This window comes from Dendrobates tinctorius, unplaced genomic scaffold, assembly GCF_039654945.1.
Source record: "Dendrobates tinctorius isolate UK_male_01 unplaced genomic scaffold, ASM3965494v1 ptg000093l, whole genome shotgun sequence".
Lineage (NCBI taxonomy): Eukaryota > Metazoa > Chordata > Amphibia > Anura > Dendrobatidae > Dendrobates > Dendrobates tinctorius.
The window spans coordinates 10212594-10234789 of record NW_027361761.1 but is presented as its reverse complement, the minus strand read 5'-3'; the positions used below and the strand labels follow the sequence as shown (position 1 = coordinate 10234789).

At 41.7% G+C, this 22196-nt stretch overlaps 1 protein-coding gene across 1 annotated transcript in view; it reads right to left on the bottom strand.

Annotated features, from left to right (window-relative positions):
• The window catches only part of LOC141098645 (serotriflin-like), a 46644-nt gene that overhangs the window by 8474 nt on the left and 15974 nt on the right, over window positions 1–22196 (bottom strand). Inside the window, exons 5-8 of the mRNA XM_073586617.1 lie at window positions 19238–19328; window positions 14956–15101; window positions 13640–13734; window positions 12102–12190 (exon numbers count right to left, since the gene is read on the bottom strand). Of these exons, the coding sequence (XP_073442718.1) occupies window positions 12102–12190; window positions 13640–13734; window positions 14956–15101; window positions 19238–19328 (421 nt within the window). The remainder of the gene's footprint in view (window positions 1–12101; window positions 12191–13639; window positions 13735–14955; window positions 15102–19237; window positions 19329–22196) is intronic.

Sequence of the window (22196 nt, the reverse complement as noted above, 5' to 3'; positions counted from 1 at the left end):
TTCCCGAAAGTTCTCCCCATCTGAACGTAACTATGATGTGGGGAATCGGGAACTGTTAGCCATGAAATGGGCATTTGAGGAGTGGAGACATTGGTTGGAGGGAGCTAATCATCAAGTCGTGGTCCTTACTGACCACAAGAATTTGATTTACCTGGAGTCGGCCAAACGCTTGAATCCTAGACGGGTTAGGTGGGCATTGTTTTTCACACGTTTTGATTTTGTGGTCTCTTTTCTTCCGGGCAATAAGAATGTCAAGGCAGACACCCTCTCTAGGAGTTTCTTTGCTGATTCTCCTGTTGTGACCAAGCCTGCTACCATCTTAGGTGAGGGGGTAGTTCTTTTTGCCATCTCGCCCAATTTGAGACGTGCTCTGGAAGAGTTTCAGGAGGACAAACCTGAGCGTTGTCCCATTGGAAAATTGTATGTTCCTGACCAGTGGAGGAAGAGAGTGATGTCTGAAGTTCATTGCTCTGCATTGGCTGGTCATCCAGGTATTTTTGGTACTAGAAATTTGGTAAGTCGGTCTTTTTGGTGGCCCGCCTTGTCTCGTGATGTCAGGAGTTTTGTGCAGTCCTGTGGGACTTGCTCCCGGTCTAAACCTCGTTCTCGCTCTAGTGGGTTGTTGAATCCTTTGCCGGTGCCCAGGAGGCCATGGACCCATATTTCAATGGATTTTATCTCTGATATGCCTGTCTCTCAGAGAATGACTGTTATTTGGGTGATTTGTGATAGATTCTCTAAGATGGTCCATCTTGTACCACTCCCTAAGTTGCCATCTTCCTCAGAGTTGGTGCCCTTGTTTTTGCAACAGGTGGTTCGCTTACACGGGATTCCTGAGAACATTGTATCTGACAGAGGAGTTCAGTTTGTTTCTAGATTTTGGAGGACTTTCTGTTCCAAGCTGGGAATTCAGTTGTCCTTCTCCTCTGCGTTTCACCCTCAGACAAATGGGCAGACGGAGAGAACAAACCAGACTTTGGCGTCGTATTTGAGATGTTTTATTTCTGCTGATCAGGATGATTGGGTTTCATTTTTGCCCTTGGCTGAATTTGCTTTAAATAATAGAGCTAGTTCTGCCACTTTGATGTCACCTTTTTTTTGTAACTTTGGGTTTCATCCTCGATTCTCTTCAGGGCAGGTGAAGTCTTCTGCCTGCCCAGGTGTTGACACTGTGGTGGAGAGAATGCACCAGATCTGAGACAAAGTGGTGGATAGGTTGTCTCTCTCCCAGGAAAAGGCTCAGCGGTTTTCCAACCGTCATAGGACCATTGGTCCCCAGTTTAAGGTGGGTGATATGGTTTGGTTGTCATCAAAGAATATCTCTATGAAGGTGGCTTCTCCAAAGTTTAAACCTAGATTTATCGGACCTTACAAGATTTTGGAGATTCTTAATCCTGTCTCTTTTCGATTGGCTCTTCCTGTTACATTTAAGATCCATAACGTGTTTCATAAGTCTCTGTTAAAGAGGTTTGTTGAGCCAGTAGTTCCTGTGGTGGCACCTCCTGACCCTGTATAGGTGGAAGGTAATGTGGAATATGAGGTTGAGAAGATACTGGATTCTCGCCTGGCTAGACGGAGACTCCAGTATTTGGTTAAATGGAAGGGTTATGGCCAGGAGGATAATTCTTGGGTCCCTGCATCCGATATTCATGCCGAAAAAAAAAATTGGTTGGTGCTTTTCATCGGGCCCATCTGATCGCCCTGGTGGCGTGGATGAGGGTTCGGTGACCCCTCCTCAAGGGGGAGGTACTGTTGTGAGTTCATTTTCCCCTTCACCGTGGATGTCTGATGAACTCCCTCTGCTGGTGAAGAGAGGTAGTGAAATTGATTGAGATGGGAAAAACCTGTCATCTGAACAGGCGGAGCGTGATTGGACACCCGGAATCACTGAGTGGATATAAGGCAGCTGATGCCCTGCAGGATTGCTGGTGATCCTTTATGCTCTGAAATCTTGCCAACCAGTTCAGTACCTGTCTTCTGAGAGTTAAGTTTTTGCTCCCTTATCTTTCCATGAGATTGTGTCTGTTTACTTAGTGTTTTTGTTCTGCCTGCCCTTGTTGGTACAGTCTGAGTTCCATTTTTGTCTCTGGTCAAGTTGATCTTTTGCTCAGTCTTCAGAATATACCTGAGTGCTGATATAGTGATTTTGAAGTCTAGTGACTTCAGGGCCTTTTTTCTATCAGACGTGTTGTACATTATTTTGGCAGAATTTTTGTGGATTGCAGCCAGCATCTTTTCTGTCCTTTCCTATTTAGTTAGTTGGGCCCCAAGGTTTGCTCAACCTGTCTTTCTGTCTGTGTTTGTGTTTTCATCTGCTTTTCACCAACAATACATGTTGGGAGCTGTCTATTGCTTTGGTGTCTGCTCTGGGGCAGTTTAGATTTCCCCTTTCTTTCTTTAGGCTTATTTAGTTCTCTGGCTATGAACGAGGGGTCTAGGGCACCGTAGGAACCCCCCACGGCTACTGTTAGTTGTGTGAATAGGATCAGGGGTCTGCAATCCGATAGCTACCAACCTCTCCGACTTTCTGGACTTAGCTTGTATTTTTGTTTTTTCCTCCTTCGGTGACTCATTCATAACAGCAGACCTTTGGCATTCTAGCAGTTAATTTGCTGAGGTAATCTGGAGAAATTTCACCCCATGCTTCCAGAAGCCCCTCCCACAAGTTGGTTTGGCTTGATGGGCACTTTTTGTGTACAATACGGCCAAGCTGCTCCCACAACAGCTCAATGGGGTTGAGATCTGTTGACTGCACTGGCCACTCCATTACAGATAGAATACCAGCTGCCTGCTTCTTCCCTAAATAGTTCTTGCATAATTTGGAGGTGTGCTTTGGGTCATTATCCTGTTGTAGGATGAAATTGGCTCCAATCAAGCGCTGTCCACAGGGTATGGTATGGCGTTGCAAAATGGACTGATAGCCTTCCTTATTCAAAATCCCTTTTACCTTGTACAAATCTCCCACTTGACCAGCACCAAAGCAACCCCAAACCATCACATTACCTCCACCCTGCTTGACAGATGGCGTCAGGCACTCCTCCAGCATCTTTTCAGTTGTTCTGCGACTCACAAATATTCTTCTGTGTCATCCAAACACCTCAAACTTCGTCTGTCCATAGCACTTTTTACCAATCTTCCTCTGTCCAATGTCTGTGTTCTTTTGTCCATATTAATCTTTTCCTTTTATTAGCCAGTCTCAGAAATTGCTTTTTCTTTGCCACTCTTCCCTGAAGGCCAGTATCCCGGAGTTGCCTCTTCACTGTAGACATTGACACTGGCGTTATGCGTGTACTATTTAATAAAGCTGCAAGTTGAGGACCTGTGAGGCGTCAATTTCTCAAACTGCTGACTCTAATGTACTTGTCTTGTTGCTCAGTTGTGCAGCGGGGCCTCCCACTTCTCTTTCTACTCTGGTTAGAGCCTGTTTGTGCTCTCCTCTGAAGGGAGTAGTACACACCATTGTAGGAAATCTTTAGTTTCTTGGCAATTTCTCGCATTGAATAACCTTCATTTCTAAGAACAAGAATAGACTGTCGCGTTTCACATGAAAGTTCTTTTTTTGTGACCATTGTCAGAGATTAATGGAACCAACAAATGTAATGCTCCAGATTCTCAACTAGCTCAAAGGAAAGTCAGGTTTATAGCTTTTCTAATCAGCCAAACTGATTTCAGCTGCGCTAACATACTTTCACCAGGGTTTTCAAGGGTATTCTAACCATTCATTAGCCTTCTTACACAGTTAGCAAACACAAACCAGACGTTTGCAGCTAGAATAGTAATTTACCACAGTAACAATGTATAGAGCGTATTTCTGAATCATTTAATGTTAGCTTCATTGGAAAAAAAACTGTGCATTTCTTTCAAAAATAATTAAATTTCTATTATCTTTCTATAAATTATCTGTCATCTATTATCTGTCATCTATTATCTATCTATCTATTATCAATCTATGTATCTATCTATTATCTCTCTATTATCTATAGAAAATATATCTATCTATTATCTATCTATCCATCTGTTATCTACCATCTATCTTTCTTTCTATATATTATCTACAGTGCCTTGCGAAAGTATTCGGCCCCCTGGAACTTTTCAACCTTTTCCCACAAATCATGCTTCAAACATAAAGATACCAAATGTAAATTTTTGGTGAAGAATCAACAACAAGTGGGACACAATTGTGAAGTTGAGTGAAATTCATTGGTTATTTTAAATTTTTGTGGAAATTAAAATACTGAAAAGTGCACTACCTGAGCCACTTGTGTGGGTTGTAGAGTCCGTCTCATGCTACCACGAGTGTGAAAGCACAACCGACATTCAAAAGTGACCAAAACATCAGCCAGAAAGCATTGGTACTGAGATGTGGTCTGTGGTCCCCACCTGCAGAACCACTCCTTTATTGAGGGTGATAATTGCCAATAATTTCCATCTGTTGTCTATTCCTTTTGCACAACAGCATTTTTCTAGGCCATACTAAAATGAATGGAGTCTACTGTCTGCAAATTAGTGCAGCAAATTAACAAACAAAAGTTGAAATACAAAAAAAAAACAACTTTTACAAATGATTGTGATTACTTTTAGTTAAAAATGTTATACTAATTTTAGGATTGCAAACTTCATTACTGACTGTTCCTAGTTTCAGACTTGTGGGAGTGTCTCTCCCAGAAATACATGCTGGATCTGCCCAGTAAGTCCTCTTCCATTCTCTGCTGCAATGTCTAACACTAAGAAAATGACAGGGGAGAGCAGTGAGCTACATAGCAGCCAACTATGTGTAGAAACTGCACAGGCTCTACAGCAACAAAAATGTAGGAAATTTATAATTTAGACAATGGCCTAATTTTACAGTGGGGAATCAAATGAACATTTAAAAAAAAAGAAAAGAAAATCAGTTAAAATATGTTTATTTCCTTTTTGTCTATTCATAGTGGCTGCTGCTATGGGATTGTATTTTTATATAGCCCCAGCTTATGTAATTAATCATACCATGTCTACCAGTCTGAAAGCTACTCTTTGTATTATTTCACAGGACACTCTGTATTTTAACCCCTTCCTGCCATCCGACGTACTATCCCGTCCACGGTACCCGGGCCCGTATGACCGGGGACGGGATAGTACGTCGGCGCGATCAGCGGCGCCCACGTGGTGAGCGCCGCTGATCGCGGCCGGGTGTCAGCTGATTATCACAGCTGACACCCGGCACAATGTGTCAGGGGCGGTCACGGACCGCCCCGACACGTTAACCCCTTGCACACCGCGATCAAACACGATCGCGGTGTACCGGGGGTTAAAGGGAAGCATCGGCAGGGAGAGGGCTTCCTCCAGGCCCCCGAATCCAAGATGGCGACGGGGGCCTTCGGGGGCCTGCGGAAGCTGGCTTCCTCAGTGAATGCAAAGCGCAGGCATGAGGAAGCCTTGTGCACTGCCTGTGACAGATCGCTGATCTGTCACAGTGATCTGTGATGTGACAGATCAGCGATCTGTCACAGGACAGTGATGTCCCACCTGGGACTATTTAATAAAGTAAAAAAAAAAGTAAAAAAAGTGTAAAAATAATTAAAAAAAAATCGCCAAATAAATTAGAAAAAAAAATATATATATTCCCCCAATAAATCCATTTTTTGGAAATAATAAAAAAAAAAACAATAAAAGTACACATATTAGGTATCGCCGCGTCCGTAACGACCCGCCCTATAAAACTATCCCATTAGTTAACCCCTTTAGCGAACCCCTTAAAAAATAAAAATAAAAAACGAAGCAAAAAATAATGATTTATTATCATACCGCCAAACAAAAAGTGTAATAACGCGCGATCAAAAAGACGCATATAAATATCCATGGTACCGCTGAAAACGTCATCTTATCCCGCAAAAAACGAGCCACCACACAGCATCATCAGTGAAAAAATAAAAAAGTTATAGCTCGCTGAATAAAGCGATGCAAAAATAATTATTTTTTATATAAAATAGTTTTCATTGCATAAAACCGACAAAAACATAAAAAACGACCTAAATGAGGTATCGCTGTAACCGTACTGACCCGAAGAATAAAACCGCTTTATCAATTTTACCGCACGCGGAAAGGTGTAAACGCACCCCCCCCAAAAGAAATTCATGAAACGCTGGTTTTTGTTCATGCTGCGTCCCAAAAATCGGAATAAGAAGCGATCAAAAAATTTCACGTGCCCGAAAATGGTACCAATAAAAACGTCAACTTGTCCCGCAAAAAATAAGACCTCACATGACTCGGTGGGTCAAAATACGGAAAAATTATAGCTCTCAATATGTGGTGATGCAAAAATATTTTTACAATAAAAAGCGTCTTTTAGCGTGCGACAGCCGCCAAACATAAAAACCGCCATAAATAGTAAATCAAACCCCCCGTTATCACCCCCTTAGTTAGGGAAAAATAATAAAATTAAAAAAATGAATTTATTTCCATTTTTCCATTAGGGTTAGGGCTAGGGTTAGGGCTAGGGGTGTGTTGGGGTAGGGTTAGGGTTAGGGTTAGGGTAGGGTTAGGGTTAGGGCTAGGGCTAGGGTTAGGGTTATGGCTAGGGTTAGGGTTAGGGCTTGGGTTAGGGTTAGGGGCGTGTTGGGGTTCGGGTTGGAGTTAGAATTGGGGGTTTCCACTGCTTGGGCACATCAGGGGCTCTCCAAATGCAACATGGCGTCTGATCTCAATTCCAGCCAATTCTGAGTTGAAAAAGTCAAATGGTGCTCCTTCCCTTCCAAGCTCTGCTATGCGCCCAAACAGTGTTTTACCCCCACATGTAGGGTATCAGCCTACTCAGGACAAATTGCAAAACAATTTTTGGGGTCCAATTTCTCCTGTTACCCTTAGGAAAATAAAAAATTGGGGGCAAAAATATCATTTTTGTGGAAAAAAATGATTTTTTTATTTTCACGTCCGAGTGTTATAAACTTCTGTGAAGCACTTGGGGGTTCAAAGTGCTCACCACACATCTAGATAAGTTCCGTGGGGGAAAACCAAAAACAAAACACAAAACAAATATCCTGGAATAAAAAAGTAAAAAAAAAAAAAAAAAAAAAAAAAGTTCCGTGGGGGGTCTAGTGTCCAAAATGGGGTCACTTGTGGGGAGTTTCAATAGTTTAGGTACATCAGGGGCTCTCCAAACGCACATGACACCCGCAGACCATTCCATCAAAGTCTGCATTCCAAAACGTCACTGCTTCCCTTCCGAGCCCCGACGTGTGTCCATACAGTAGTTTTCTCCCACATATGGGGTGTCAGCATACTCAGGACAAATTGGACAACAACTTTTGGGGTCCAATTTCTCCTGTTACCCTTGGGAAAATGAAAAAATTGGGGACTAATTGATCATGTTTGTGGAAAAAATACGATTTTTTTATTTTCATGCCCTGGCATTATAAACTTCTGTGAAGCCCTTGGGGGTTCAAAGTGCTCACCTCACATCTAGATACGTTCCTTAGTGGGTCTAGTTTTCAAAATGGGGTCATTTGTGGGGGGTTTCCACTGTTTAGGTACATTAGGGGCTCTCCAAAGGCAACATGACACCCGCAGACCATTCCATCAAAGTCTGCATTCCAAAACGTCACTACTTCCCTTCCGAGCCCCGACGTGTGCCCATACAGTAGTTTTCTCCCACATATGGGGTATCAGCATACTCAGGACAAATTGGACAACAGCTTTTGGGGTCCAATTTCTCCTGGTACCCTTGGGAAAATAAAAAAATGGTGACTAAAAGATCATGTTTGTGGAAAAAATACGAATTTTTTATTTTCACGCCCGGGCGTTGTAAACTTCTGTGAAGCACTGGGGGGTTCAAAGTGCTCAACACACATCTAGATAAGTTCCTTGGGGGGGTCTAGTATACAAAATGGTGTCATTTGTGGGGGGTTTCCACTGTTTAGGTACATTAGGGGCTCTCCAAAGGCAACATGACACCCGCAGACCATTCCATCAAAGTCTGCATTCCAAAACGTCACTACTTCCCTTCCGAGCCCCGACGTGTGCCCATACAGTAGTTTTAATTGTATGGCTTTATGTTATAAACTTCTGTGAAGCCCATGGGGGTTCAAAGTTCTCACCACACATCTAGATAAGTTCCTTAGGGGGTCTAGTTTCTAAAATGGTGTCATTTGTGGGGGGTTCCACTGTTTTGGTACATCAGGAGTTTTCCAAACGCGACATGGTGTCCGATCTCAATTCCAGCCCAAAAACGTCAAATGGCGCTGCTTCCCTTCCGAGCTCTGCCATGTGCCCAAATAGTGGTTTACCCCCACATGTGGGGTATCAGCGTACTCAGGACAAATTGCACAATAACTTTTAGGGTCCTGTTACCCTTGGAAAAATAAGAATTGAGGGTGAAAAGATCATTTTTGTGGAAAAAATAAGATTTTTTAATTGTATGGCTTTATGTTATAAACTTCTGTGAAGCCCATGGGGGTTCAAAGTTCTCACCACACATCTAGATAAGTTCCTTGGGGGGTCTAGTTTCCAAAATGGGGTCACTTGTAGGGGGTTTCCACTGTTTAGGTACATCAGGGACTCTCCAAACGTGACATGGCGTCCAATCTGAATTCCAGCCAATTTTGCATTGAAAAAGTCAAACGGCGCTCCTTCCATTCTGAGCTCTGCCATGCGCCGAAACAGTCGTTCCCCCCCACATATCAGGTATCTGCGTACTCAGGACAAATTGCACAATAACTTTTGCAGTTCAATTTCTCCTGTTACCCTTGGTAAAATAAAAAAATTGAACCTGAAGTATTTTTTTTATGAAAAAAAGTTAGATGTTCATTTTTTTTTAAATATTCAAAAAAAATTCCTGTGACGCACCTAAAGGGTTAATAAACTTCTTGAATGTGGTTTTGAGCACCTTAAGGGGTGCAGTTTTTAGAATGGTGTCACTTTTGGGTATTTTCTATCATATAGACCCCTCAAAGTGGCTTCAAATGTGATGTGGTCCTAAAAATAAAATGGTGTTGTAAAAATGAGAAATCGCTGGTCAACTTTTAACCCTTATAACTTCCTAACAAAAAAAAATTTTGGTTCCAAAATTGTGCTGATGTAAAGTAAACATGTGGGAAATGTTAGTTATCAAGTTTTTTGTGTGCCGTATCTCTGTGATTTAAGGGCATAAAAAAATTTCTGTTTTTCTCACAAATAAACGCAAGTTATTTGAATGAAATTTTACCACTAACATGAAGTACAATATGTCACGAGTAGTGTTGAGCATTCCGATACCGCAAGTATCGGGTATCGGCCGATACTTGCTGTATCGGAATTCCGATACCGACTTCCGATATTTTTTCAATATCGGAAGTCGGCATCGGAATCGGAAGTTCAAAGTTGATTGACAGCCGAAATGACGTCATCATGATGCGCCATCATTTGCCGGCCTGCCGGGGGGCTGTGTGGACTGCCCGGGGTCTGTACCGGCCTGCCGGGGGGCTGTGCCGGCCTGCCGGTGGTCTGTGCACCCTGTGGGGGTCTGTACCGGCCTGCCGGGGGGCAGGGGGAAATTCCCACACAGCAATGGCATAAAGTGAGACTAGGGACTTTTTTTTTTTAAAGTGGCGGAGGAATACAGTGCGGAAGGATACCTACCTTCTGTCATTGGATTCCTGCAGCCCGTAGAGAACGGCAGCATCAGCTGATGCTGCCGTTCTCTACCCAAGATCGTCATGTGACACACTCGTGGACTGCTTCGGATCGTGGGTGAGTATTTTTGTGGTTTGTTATGTTAATATTTATTCCGTAAAAGACAATGGCTTCGGGGAACAATGTGACAAGTATTGGTAAGTATGTTACTCTATGTTATATGTACTGTATGTCTATGTATGTATTGTATGAATGTATTGTATGTAGTATGTATGTAGTATATATGTGGTATGTATGTAGCATGTAGTATGTATGTAGTATGTATGTAGCATGCATGTAGCATGCAGTATGTATGTAGCATGCATGTAGTATATATGTAGTATGTATGTGGTATGTATGTAGCATGTAATATGTATGTAGCATGCATGTAGTATGTTTGTAGTATATATGTAGTATGTATGTAGCATGTAGTATGTATGTAGCATGCATGTAGCATGTAGCATGCATGTAGTATGTATGTAGTATGTATGTAGTATGTATGTAGCATGTAGTATGTATGTAGCATGCATGTAGTATATATGTAGTATGTATGTAGCATGTAGTATGTATGTAGCATGCATGTAGTATGTATGTGGTATGTATGTAGCATGTAGTATGTATGTAGCATGCATGTAGTATATATGTGTTATGTATGTAGCATGTAGCATGCATGTAGCATGCATGTAGTATGTATGTAGTATGTATGTGGCATGTATGTAGCATGTAGCATGCATGTAGTATGTTTTTAGTATATATGTGGTATGTATGTAGCATGTAGTATGTATGTAGCATGCAGTATGTATGTAGCATGCATGTAGTATATATGTAGTATGTATGTAGCATATATGTAGTATGTATGTAGCATGTAGTATGTATGTAGCATGCATGTAGTATATATGTGTTATGTATGTAGCATGTAGCATGCATGTAGCATGCATGTAGTATGTATGTAGTATGTATGTGGCATGTATGTAGCATGTAGCATGCATGTAGTATGTTTTTAGTATATATGTGGTATGTATGTAGCATGTAGTATGTATGTAGCATGCAGTATGTATGTAGCATGCATGTAGTATATATGTAGTATGTATGTAGCATATATGTAGTATGTATGTAGCATGTAGTATGTATGTAGCATGCAGTATGTATGTAGCATGCATGTAGTATATATGTAGTATGTATGTAGCATATATGTAGTATGTATGTAGCATGTAGTATATATGTAGTATGCATGTTGCATGCATGTACTATATATGTAGTATGTATGTTGCATGTAGTATGCATGTTGCATGCATGTAGTATATATGTAGTATGTATGTTGCATGTAGTATATATGTAGTATGTATGTTGCATGTAGTATATATGTAGTATGAATGTAGCATGTATGTAGTATGTAGTATGAATGTAGCATGTATGTAGTATGCATGTTGTATGTATGTAGCATGTATGTAGCATGTAATTTTTTTATTTTTTTTTTTACATTCAACACATTAGCCGGATGATGGGACTACTACTGTCCCATCATTGGCTAATGTGTCAATCACTGTTATGGTAGCAGGCACCGCCCGATGGGACTTGTAGTCCCATCGGACGATGCCTGCACAGACCCCCGAAGCCTGCACAGACCACCGGCAGGCCGGCACAGCCCCCCGGCACGCCGGCACAGCCCACCGGAGCCTGCACAGCCCCCCGGCAGGCCGGCACAGCCCACCGGAGCCTGCACAGACCACCGGCAGGCCGGCACAGCCCACCGGAGCCTGCACAGACCCCCTGGCAGGCCGGCACAGCCCCCCGAAAGGCCCGTACAGACCCCAGAGAGGCTGTACAAGGCAAAAACAGGGTTTTTCTTATTCCGATACCGGAAGTCCCATAGACTTGAATGGGACTTCCGGTATCGGAATCGGCGATACCGATACTTTTTTTTAAGATCGGCCGATCCATTCCGATCCGATACTTTGAGGTATCGGACGGTATCGCTCAACTCTAGTCACGAGAAAACAATGTCAGAATCACCAGGATCCATAGAAGCGTTCCAGAGTTATGACCTCATAAAGGTACAGTGGTCAGAATTGTAAAAATTGGCCCGGTCATGAACGTGCAAACCACCCTTGGGGGTGAAGGGGTTAAAGTCCTTTTAATTCAGTTTAAAAAAAAAATCCTGATTCTTCATAATTTTGCTCTGGGACTACAGTTTGGTACAGCTGTTAGAAAGAGTATTTATGGCTAATAGAAAAGTTGAAGGGGGACTACGATTGTTGCCTCTTTTAATGATTTTTTATATATTCTGACCCAAAGTCCTTTATAAAGGTGTTTCTGGTGTTTTAGAAGCATTTCCCAATTTTAGTTATTCTCATTATTCTCTATATAAAAATTGAATCTACATCAATGAAACACCTGTTTTCACATTAATTAAGGTCCGCACAGTTAGGAACATATTAACTTCATGTTTATTTTAGCTAAAAGGAACAAAATCTTACCACACAGGCCATTCACACAATCGTTTTCACATTTGGCACATGCTTGTCCAGCTTCATAAGGGAAATTCATGTCCTTTTTTACATTTCCTCTGTCATAAAATGGGACAAAGTTACAATCTTATTTTACTTACACTTTACATTCCACATTCAACATTTGGCTTTTTTAAAAGGTTATCACATAAATATCACCTTTCCACGGGATAATGTAGGATCTCTGGAGGTCAAACTGCTGGAACCTCAAACAATTAAGAAAACACGGTTCCTAAGGTTCCAAAGTCCCCAGTGTGAGTAAAGTTGTAGTGAGCATGTGCAATCATAGCTCCACGATAGGAGTTTTTAGGGGTGTGGTTGCACATGCTCACATCTGATCCATTCACACAAAGGACTTTGGGCTCCTCCAATCTTATGGTTGGTGGATACCCCAAAGTTAAGATGTCCAGTTATGATACAGTTAACCAATGGGTGTATTATATGCGTTGTTTATGGCGCAACACCTTTAAATTACAATGGGGTAGTAGAAATTATAATCTGCAGCAGACGTTCCTATGACATGGAATGAACATAGCCTCACTTTGTATTGTATAAGCTTTCTGCTCTTTGTATTAACAGTTATATTATGTTAATGGAATTCTTTGTCATCATAGTGAGCCACGTACCATAGAATCATAAATAGTCCATACTCTATTACCCCATTCAACATGTCCCAAAATAAACACAGACCCCCTGACAGGATCATTACAACCAATACATACAGTATACTAGACCTGATCCCCCATGTATTCAGATTCCAAATCATAGCCCCATAGATCCATATCAGATTCCAATTTATGAAGACTCCATATCAGACCTCCATTTTTGAACAATACAGACTATACCCTACCAGAGCCCAGTTAAGGCCCCAAATATATAAGGAGATCCCAAATCTATACAGATCTTAGTCCAGACCACTCATCTATACAGATCCCAGATCGGTCCTTGATAAATAACCCAGCTCAGACCATCAACTATATAAATCCCAAACCAGGCTCCTCTATCTATATAAATTTGAAAACAGCCCCTATCTATAGACATCCTAGATCAGAGCCATGATTTATGAAGACTCAAAAAGAGACCCCCATCTATATAGACCTCACATCAAGAACTCACTTTTTTTGCCTATGACCCTGAATCTTTATTTTTATTATAGGAGCAGATTTAATAAGATAAATGTATCAGAATTCCCACTCAAGAAGATAGAATTAGTGACAAACCTAATACAGTAATATGCCCCTCCCGCCCCCCAATTTTGCTGCCTGAGGCACAGGCCAAAATTTACACTCATTTGGATAGCAGTTGGACACTGGTCATTCAGTAGAACGCTATCAAGCCCATCTCCCCAAACACATGCCTGATCATGATTACATCAGGGGACATACAGGTGCCCTATTCACAATAGATAGTCATCTGGTCATCTGGAATTAATTAGCTAAGATACAGACAGCAGTAAATTATAATACATAGAGCAGCAGAACTTTCAAAAATGCTTAAAATTTACTTACGCTGGGCAGTAGTGACAAACGTAGAAGAAGGCTAATTTTTGATTGGGACAATAGGAAAGTGCACAACCCAGTTTAAAGGATTTATACCAGACAAGCTGCAAGTAAATAAATTAAAAAGTAGCATGGTATCAAAAGATTGCAAAAAGAAATATATATATACAATACACAATGTATCTTTAGGGACAACAAGAGAAATTAAAGGTGATGTGGTGGCCTATAAAAATTCTAGTGCAATATAAGGTATTAGGAAAAGTGGAGCTTCCCATTAGCCGGGAGACTGTGAACTCCTGAAATACAACAACGATTCATGGGGGGAAAAGGTATGGACCTTAAAAATACTACAATCAAAAAAGGGTATTTTATACAGTATGCAGTAGACATTTTATGGAAGCTTATATTTTTTTCAGACTTTAGGGATGAGCAAATCAATTCAATGAGAATTACATTTGAGTTAATTGTTTAAGAATTTGTTGGATCCGGGAAATGCAAACAATGTGCAATTAACTTCCCAAGAATTCCCTAAAATGTTCATTTTACACATTGCAGAAGATTGTATCATCCAGAGAAGGCTCACATGAGCTCAGACACAGTCAGGTGAACTTTCCCAGAATGCCATGCGGCTATCACATCACATCCTATAACACAACCGATCAGGAGTGACTGTCATAGCCAGTATAAAAGCGGTGAATGGGAATGCAGCAGAAATTTTATGATGAGTCTGGATAGTTAGAGGATGCCACAACTCATATATTAGTCACAGAGTTAGAGATAGAAACTGTACAGATAGTGTGTGATGGCAAAGCAAGGAAAAAGATTAGTGTGTGAGGAAAAGAGAATAATACAGATGTAAGTCACAGAGACATAAGAAAGGTACAGTGTTACAGGTAGTGATGAGCAAACGTGGTCAGAAAAGGTGCTATCCAAGCATGCTTGTGTGCTAACCGAGTGTCTTTGGCGTGCTCGAAAAATATGATTGAGTCCCCGCGGCTGTTGTTAGACAGACGGAACACATGCAGGGTTGCCTTTTTGTTACGCAATCCCTTCATGTGTTGTGGCTGTCGAACAGCCGCGGGGACTCTCGGTTAGCAACAAGTAGGCTCAGAAAACACCTTATCAGAGCACAATCACTCAATACTAGTTTCTAGTCACCATCTCTTTATGCCTAGTCATTTATGGTGAGGTCACGTTGACATTACTAAAGTTGTGTTTTGCATTTTATAGACTTTTGCCCTCCAAATCTGCTCCTGGATGCCACGACTGAGTCTGATGATACAGCTTTCTGTGAGGTCTCTGCTCCCAAACACACGGCTGCCTACCTGGGTGTAATGACCAATGACAGCACCTTCTTCTGTTGCTCCCTTTCCATGATCAAAGAATTTATTTTCACCCCACCAGGCTTCGATGACTTTTGCCCAGCTGTTTAGCCTGCTAGACATGTATAAGTTTTCTCCACATCCAAAAGCTGAAAGCAAAATCATAATTTTGTAATAACTTTGCTTAAAGTTATACATTAACGGTAAAGTATGCACAAACTATAGGTGAGCTTTTTTTTATTGAATGCATTTTGGGCTAAAATAACGTTAGTCATTGGGTTTCGCTAAAAATTTTGTACAATTTTTCACATTGCTGGATTCAGAATGAGCTAACGTCGAATTGTATTCCTTCTTGGGAATTTGTATTTTTTTATCCTTATATTTCTAAGCTTTTCTTAGCTGATTAATGACTATATCAAACCACAGGTCAACTTTGATGTGGTCTGTGGTTGTAAAGCAGCAAAAGAGCAGCTCAGAAAAAAGAGATAAAAAATTTGCAAATTCCCCTTCGGAATGAATTTGGTGACGGATTCTTAATTATGCCACTCTGCATCCAGAAATCTGCAGGGAAATAAAGAACTTATAATAGACAAACTATGAAAAACTTTTCATGAAACTCATTTGCAACAGTTTTTTTTCATTCAAAAATACATGTATTTAAGCTAAAAAAAGCCCCCTCTAATGTTTTTGCACATTTATATAACTGTCATCTATATATTGTGCCACCATGATATTTGGGCATAACGTGGCTCAATTATATTGACTTTATTTCTCCTATTTATGGCACTGTTATTTGGGTTCTCTGTTCTCTATAATTTGGATAGTACAATAACTTAAAGCATCTACGGCACCAAACCAATTATAATAAAGAGAAATATCGCCCACTTGCAAACTATTACGGTTAGAAAAGGTTTTAGTGGTGCTCGGACGTATTAGCAGACAACTTTCAAAGAAATTGAAAAAAAAAATTAAAAATTATTGTTTGGACTGTGGTACAGTAGAAGGGTGTTTTACTGGATGGGAGATACATTTCTCCCTGCAGATTAATGTTTGGCCAGGATTTTCCCTAAAGACAGGACCTGCCATGATGTCATTGTCACGTGATCAGCCCATGTGATGTCTACCTCACTTGTGGGAGGGGTTCTGGGCTATGTAATGGAGGTTGGTGTTTAGCACATGGAGAGCATGTGTCTGGAAGTTACAGGAACTTGGCTGGACTTAACCTGAACTTGTATACAGGTTTCTCGTGCTGCAGGACTATAGCAGCAAGACTCTCAACCACCCTGGGATTGGCACCTGACAGATGCCGTGGACCTGGCAACCGCTTAATTAAGCCCGTCCCGTGCAAGGGGTGAGTCTGGGACCAGTGGTTCATCAAGCAGGAGTATATTTATGTTTTCCTTACTTTCGGTTAACCTGCTTTTTGCAACGTGACATTAAACCACTGAAATTGGACTGTAAGCCTGTGTGTTGCCTCGTTACTGCAGCCCTGCCATTACCTAATGGAGCGAATCCCTACAGAACCCACAGAAGCGTTCTGTTGAGCGTGATCCGGCCATCATCCGCTTTCTCTTCCCCGCATCCCCTGCCCGCCTCTTGACTGTCCCGCATCAAGGAATAAAGGACTGATTTTTTAAGGAATGGTGAGTGCCAGTATTTTTTCAATTTCTTTGATAATTTGGACAGTATTTGGTACTGTTTGGTGCAATATATGACACATTGTTTTTTAATTGTTTGGCATTTCTAAATTTTTGCACAGCGCGGCGTGATTACTTGGTTGCAATGTACAAGTGGCAATTTAGTTTGGAGATTGCATGACATTGTGATTTGCAGACTATTCTGAGACCACCATTCTGATCTACGTAGAACATTGGTTATGCATGCTATACGGCACTCTTTTGTGGACATTGTTGCTGTTATCTATACTGTTATATGTGATCCGTGTTGCACAAAAGTTTGGAAATTATGTGGCACCGATATTTGGGTATTATATGACACGTTTGTGTTATTTTCCTAAAGCCATACAAAAAGTTGATCTTACACTTTTCCCAAGGCATTAATCAAGTTGAATTCTGGGGGAAAATATTTCACTTTTTGAAAACTAGACTTATAGAAACTCCTATATTATCACTGGCACATAAAATATACGGAGAAAAGTATTTTCATTATTTTTGTAGAAAGTTTGCCGTCGACATATATTTTTTAACAATTTATTTCTAAAATAATGTTGATTTCTAAGCAGAAGCCGCCTGAAGAATGGTCAGGTCACTTCATTCAGCTGCCTCAAGCAGTTAAAAGACATTAAAAAAATAGAACATATGCACAGCAAGTCATTTTGACATTGCTGTGCATGTTTATTATTTTTTCATTTTTTTATCACTTTTTCATGCAGGTTCTTGGCATAAAAGATACTGTCAGTCTCTGATAGCGACATTTAACTTGCACTTACCAGAAGTGTGTCGCTAATCTCGCCCATCGGTGACCCCGTCACATGACCGCGGGTCACCGATGGGTCGGAATGACAACCAGAGGTCTGCAGCAGACCTGTATGTTTGTCATTGCCAGATTGCTTTGAGCAGCGCACTGTGGTCGGCGCTTATAGCAAGTGAGCATTTCTGCTACATACAAGCAATCTGATCATTGCCTGTATGTAGCAGAGGCGATCTAAGCGATCAAAGTCATGCAGCTTCTAGTCTCTCATGGACACTATTGAAGCATGGAAAAAGTAAAAAAAAATGTTTTTAAAAATATAAAAAAAATAAAAGTTCAAATCACTCCCCATTCCCCATTCAAATAAAACAATAATAAATCAAATATACACATATTTGGTATCGCCGCGTTCCGAATCACCCAATCACTAAACGGCATAATAAGAAAAAAATTAAAAACACCAGATTTTCGTTTTTTCCGGTCGCTGCTACATTGCAAAAAAATGCAATAATGGGCGATCAAAAGATCTTATCTACACCAAAATGATATTAATAAAAACGTCAGCTCGATGCCCAAAAAATAAGCCCTCACCCAACACCAAATCACGAAAAGTGGAGACGAGACGCTACGGGTCTCGGAATATGGCACCATTTTTTATTTTTTAACAAATTTTGTATTTTTCTTTCACCACTTAAATAAAAAAGAACCTAGACATGTTTGGTGTCTATGAACTGGTAATGACCTGGAGAATCATAATGGCAGGTCAGTTTTAGCATTTAGCCATCATGGTAAAAAAAAAACAACAAATGTGGAATTGCACTTTTTTTTTTGCAATTTCCCCGTATTTGGAATTTTTTTTCCATTTCTCAGTACATGAAATGTTAAAGACAATGGTGTCGTTCAAAAGTAGAACTTGTCCTGCAAAAAAAAGAAGCCCTCTATGGCCATATTGAGCAAAAATTAAAAAAGTTATGGCCCTGGGAAGAAGGGGAGCAAAAAACAGGAAATTCGAAAACTGGTCGTTAAGGGGTTAATCTTTGAAATTAGGATTTTCATTTAGTCCCATTGGCACAGATGTATACAATCCAGCTTCTAGTTATGCTGTCTTCCTTTATTAACAGGTGACAGAATGGCCTGTGGTGCAGAGGTCACTGATGCCAGCGCAGTCCTGTAATAGGAGTCACCGGGGTAACAAGTCCACTCATGATATTTCTGCCCTCTTGGATCTTCCCCCATCACCTGTGAGTGATATTATTGAGAAGTGGAAGGAACTGCAGCAACTCAGCCATGAAATAGAGACCCTGTAGTTTTACAGAGTGCGGGAACGAGTGCTGACAAGCAGAGGGCAGAAAAGTCACCAACGCTCTTCTGACTCCATAACTGCCGAGCCCGGACCTCCCCTGGTATTAACATCAGTACAAACACTGCGCCCCCACTGTGAGCTTCATGGCCGAGTAGCTGAATATAGCCGTACATCACCAAGCACGTTGCTGAGCATTGGGTGAAGTGGTCCAAAGCCGCCACCACTGGACTCTGGAGGAGATGTTTTCTGTGCAGTGATGGATCACACATCTCTATGTGCATGTGATGGAGGAGTCTGAGTTTGGTTAATGCCAGAAAGCCCAGAGTGGAAGATGCTACAGCTACAAAGGTAAAGAAACTCCATATTTTTGCCTATGGATGTAGAATGGGGTGACACCTAGGCTGTAGTAGGTGTAATATATAGTGTCACAATAGTTAACTCCATATAATGTACACTATGCTGCTGCCAGATTTTTGTGCATCTCTCTTACAACCATTTAGTCCATTTATACATAATGGTTAAATTCAAGACCCTGATTATAGGTATACATACTGGTAATCTCTCTTTGGTTTGATTTGCTGTGGCAATTTAGGCAATCGTTTGCCCACAAGGCTGCATTAGCCGCTGCTTCATCATCCCATTCCTAAAATAAAATAACACAAATATAATCGGTTAAAACAGCAAAAAATAAATATACTTTATGGTGTCTCACATTAGGACGATGCTTTGATGACAAAGTCTGGCACTTGCACAGTGCTCATATTAGAATGGAAATACCTTGCACAATTTGCCATACAAACCTGAAAGATATCTTCAGTATGAGTGACCAGGAAACAAAAAAATGCTAAATTTAAAACTCATAATTAGGCAGGTGTCCCACTTGCAGCTGCAGTGCGAGAAACTCGCCTCAATACCCAGCACTGCCGCTGGCGGTTTGGACCGGAGCATTCAGCTACATACAAATACATGCAGCCACACACTCCGGTCTCGAGTGCCGGTGGCAGTTCTGGGTATTGAGGAGAGAGACTCGGGCGAGTTTCTCGCATTACCGTTGCAAGTGGGACACCGGCCTAAGGCCATGTGCACATATTGAGTATTTGCTGAGTTTTTTTACCCCAGTATTTGTAAGCTAAAACCAGCAGCATGCTGCAATTTTTTCTTTTCATGCCAAGTCGACATGAGAAAAAAATAACAGATCTGCACTGCCCCATAGTATAACAGCGGTCCGAGTGTTATCTGATAACACATCGGTGAGCACTTGGCCGTGTTATACTCTGGTGTGAGCGAGCCCTTAGAGGCAAATGTTACTTTTTGTTATAGGCGGTGTCCTCTATGTGTGAAGAGAGCTCAGTTCCTGACCCCACTCCAAACATGGTCAACCCCACATTGTCCATATACGTGATATTGTGTTAAGGAGTTAAAAACTAAAAGTAACGCAAAATGTGCCAAATTTCAGCGCAAAACAAATGATGAATTCCCCCCCAAAGTGTCCAGACAATTCATACATTGTCAACCTAAATATACAAATTTATATACATTCAGACCTTAGTCTATCATTTTACCTGTTACATTTTCTATATCTAAATCCCACAAAATCACCCCCCCAAAAAAAACCATAAAAGCAAAAACCCAATCCTCTGCTAGTGGCATTAAGTTATATAAAGTATGACTGTATTACTAGAAGGAACCTAACATCTTATATATGCTGCCCAAACCACAGGCGGCATGTATCATCAGGCACTAGCTGTAGTACTTCAGCCATATATCTTTGATTCCTCAATGCTGGGGCATTTCCAAGAAAAATGTGGCACCCCCGAGGGTGTGTGCACACGCTGTGGATTCTGCTGCGGTCTACAGTACCATTATTCCGTATGGGAATATAAAACCGCAGTGCAGACGGTGCCGATTTTTCCGCGCGGTTTTTCTGCAGTTTTGAAACCGCAGAAAGAATTGACATTCCGCAGCGGTTTGCCATCTCCTCCATTGTGGAGATGAAAAACTGCAGGGAAAAAACAAAAAGCAATCCGCAGGTAAAACCGCAGGTCTTTGGACCTGCAGATTTACCTGCGGATTTTACAAAATTCGCGTGGCTAAATCCGCACCCCATTCCGCAGCGTGTGCACGTAGCCTGAGGGTTCAGTCGCCACAGAGGTACTGCACCTCCTCCTGAGTTGTAGTATCCCACTCCACAGGTAAGATGGTAACACCTGACCAGACTCCAGCACCTACATCCAGCACAGACACCTTAGAACAGCAGAGCACCCTTTATGGCAGATGCTTTGGTTCATGTAGGGTGCTGGGTGGTAGGTGGAACTTAGAAACACTACAGGGCAAAGCTGACAGAAAGTTCCGTGAGTTCCCCTACGGGGGAAGGAGGGAAAGGACGTGAATTCAGCAGCCTCCTGTAAGCTGGAGCTGCTTGCAAGGAAAGAGAAAGAAGGAAGGATCAGTTGTTCAGAAGGAAGATAGATAAGAATGGAATGTGAGGAGGAAAGAGACTGGGGATTAGGGCTAGTGCAGAGCCCTTTCCTAAGTTTAATGCGCCAAGGCCGGGCGCCGGTATCCGAGGCTGTGTGTGATACTAATGATCCTACAGCAGAAACCGGAGGAATAGAAATTGTGACCACTTTATTCCCACCAAAGACTCGAAGACATAGCAGCAATGGGTGTGAGCCGGGACATGATTGATAGAGTCCAGGAAGCAGGCTACAGTTGCCTGTCATATGAGTGCAGTTATAAGTAACATAAAGAAGGAGGAACTTGAGTGTAATTCAGAACTACAAGTACTTCAGATTAGCGCTAGAAAGGAGACGTTCAGAAAAGGCACACGAAAGGGAGTGCTGGAAGGGTGTACTCCATCTGCCTCGGAGTTGGCTGAGCCCCTGACCTGGAGGACACGGCACAGAAGTGGGCACCTGTGTATGACAGAAACGTGAGTAAAAGAATTGGAACTGTACTCAGCTGTGTCATTGCCTTCTTCCTGCACAACCTACTCAGCACTGCTACATCTCTGTGCCTAACAGTACATCATCTACCTCAACACCTACTGCCCTGGGAGTACAGCTCTGCCTGTGGAGAGCTATTCCATCTTTGCTGCCTCACACCATCTGTCCCAGAGGATCTGCACCGCAGCGTCGGCTTAACACCTTCATTGCCGAGTACCACAGGTGGCGTCACAAATTATCTACCCATGAACTTTATTCAGCTTCATTTCAGGGCAAAGGACCGGGTCACCGCCACAGTGACACATCCTTTTTAGACACCAGACCAGTACCGAGTGATCCCCCTCCTGCCTTGCGGGTGATCCAAAAACATGACTGAAAAGATGGGTCTCCGGCGCTTTCTCCCCTCCCACTGCCTGTGACTGACAAGTCTCCTTATTATGCATGTAGGGAGAGACCTGTCACTCCAGGAAAACAGGAAGGTAGAAGCTGTTGGTGACCACTTGTACGACTAGTCTGGAAAGCAACTCAGTCGCTGCCATGTTTTGAGTCAAACATACAGTACATGG